Source organism: Sardina pilchardus, chromosome 12, assembly GCF_963854185.1.
Source record: "Sardina pilchardus chromosome 12, fSarPil1.1, whole genome shotgun sequence".
Taxonomy (NCBI): domain Eukaryota; kingdom Metazoa; phylum Chordata; class Actinopteri; order Clupeiformes; family Clupeidae; genus Sardina; species Sardina pilchardus.
The window spans coordinates 21,320,183-21,322,682 of NC_085005.1; the positions used below are offsets into that span (position 1 = coordinate 21,320,183).

General features: G+C 44.2%; 1 protein-coding gene across 1 annotated transcript in view; it reads left to right on the forward strand.

Annotated features, from left to right (window-relative positions):
• otofa (otoferlin a) overlaps nucleotides 1–2,500 on the forward strand; it is a 124,471-nt gene that overhangs the window by 33,209 nt on the left and 88,762 nt on the right. Inside the window, exon 3 of the mRNA XM_062551638.1 lies at nucleotides 2,072–2,160. Within this exon, the coding sequence (XP_062407622.1) occupies nucleotides 2,072–2,160 (89 nt within the window). The remainder of the gene's footprint in view (nucleotides 1–2,071; nucleotides 2,161–2,500) is intronic.

Here is a 2,500-nt window from a genome sequence, read left to right on the forward strand (position 1 = left end):
AGCTCATGATATTTTGTGTGGAGAAAGAACACACACACACACACACACACACACACACACACACACACACAGACAGACACTCACACACACACACACACACACACACACACACACACACACACACACACACACACACACACACACACACACACACACACACACACACACACACACACATCTCCTCAGGTGTGTCCTTCAGAGTTCAGTCTTAACCCCCACCGAGCAGCAGTTATAATCAGGCACAGCTCCAGTCCTGAGTCAGCCTCTATCTCACAGCTCCATTGGCCTGGTTACCACCGATATGCAACATTACACATACACGCACGCACGCACGCACGCACGCACGCACGCACGCACACACACAGACACAGACACAGACACACACACACACACACACACACACACACACACACACACACACCACACCCTCATACACCACACCCTCATACACACATCCTGTCCCTTCTCCTGCTCCAACACCAATCATTTCCAGAATCTCTCATACACACACACACACACACACACACACACACACACACACACACGCATGCATTAACACCCTAGATTACAGTGTTGCGGTGGCACACCCTCATTCTCCACCCCTCTGACTGGTGCTAGTAGCTTACAGCAGCAGATGGGAGCCTCAGGGTGATGGATCACACAGGCAGGTGTTCCCTCATGTCGCCCATTTACCTGCTGGGTCCTTCAAGCCTCTGGGCTTCTGAAGTGGCGAGAGAGAAAGAAAGATTGAGAGATAGAAAGAGGGAGGAGTGTGTGTGTGTGTGTGTGTGTGTAAGAGAGAGAAAGCATGTGTGTGTGTGTGTGTGTGTGTGTGTGTGTGTGAGAGAGAGAGAGAGAGAGAGAGAGAGAGAGATAGAGCATGTGTTTGTGAGAGTATGTGTGTATTTGTGTTTGTGTATATGAGAGAGAGAGAGAGAGAGAGAGAGAGAGAGAGAGAGAGAGAGAGAGAGGAGAGAGAGAGAGAATGAAAAACTACCATTGCTGTTGCTAATGGGTCGACAGTATAATTATGCCCCCCATATTGCGTTCCTCATCTGACTCCAGCATCTTCATCACATCGGTCACACAGCAGGGGAAGGGGAGCATACTTAACCCACAGGGGGGAAGTGCATACTTAACCCACAGGGGGGAAGTGCATACGTCACCCACAGGAGCATACTTCACCAACAGGAGAGAAGTCCTTACTAAATCTTCAAGTGAATGGTTAACATACATGATAATAGTGCCTACTTCACCCACAGGGGGAAGCCTACAGTATACTTAACCTACAAGGGGGTTGTGCATACTTGATCTACAATGGAGAAGTGCATACAAATGCTATCAAAACTGTACACTTCACACACAAATGCTAGCAAATCTGTACACTTGTAGCTATATAGCATTAGTTCCAAGCTCAAGCTCACCATCACCGGCAGAATTATTGAATATCATACTCAAGCCTGCTTCTATACAACATACTTAGCTAGGGATGAAGAGCCAGTAGAGATGAGGTGCATGCTTAACTAGTAGGAGATCAGCATTCCTAGCAAGTAGGAAATGGCTGTGTGCTTTTTCTATAGCTGGAATAGTTTTTGATCAGTAGAACGGAAAGCAGATTAGAAGCAAATGACCTGACACTATGTTTGGCTGGTGATAAAAGTTATATCTGAAAAATGATCTGAAATGATCAGATTTGAATTTAATCTCACTAATGCAACACACCTACATAAATATACTAAAAGTTGATAGACTCCAGTTTGATGTGTCTTACAGCTTTCATAGATGATGTTAAGTATATATTCACATGTTTATAAATGTTTTACACATGCAAAATAGATAAGTATGTTTGTTATAAATGCTCTATAGACATTTTACAAATGCTTTATAGATGTTGTATGTTTTCTCTTTGGCAGCCAGGTTTGGGCTCAAAGACGGCAATGCAATGCAATGACATGATTTTTCATCATGATGGCATTTTTAACATACTGTGAATAAAGCCTGTGCTTTATTGTGCTGTATAAATGTCACCTGAGCGTCATCGTTTTGTGGTTGTTTCGTGGTCTCGTTTCAGACGTTCCGCTGGCCCATTGGGAGTAAGGTGGATGGCAACGAGGTTCTGGAGATCCAGGTGTACAACTACAGTAAGGTGTTCACCAACAGGTAGGTGGGACGACATGATTGTGCGATCACCTGGTCATAAGGGTTTACCAACCAGTCAATGAATATAATAGAAGATGCAGTCTCACTTAAAGCAACACTAAAGCACTTTTCCTCTGTCACACACATGCTATTTGTTTATCCAGCAAATAACAATGTCCACAGATAAGGTAGAGTATGTTGCATGATTTTATGAAAATATAAGGTATTGCGACATCGAAGCAAGTCAAATTTGTTGTTTCCTATGTCTCACTCCTTCAAAGATCTACTACCCGATCTGGCAAACTTACGTAGTGCGGTTATAGCCAATGTAAGGGCCATGAAGCGAATGGAGAGGTGCTGT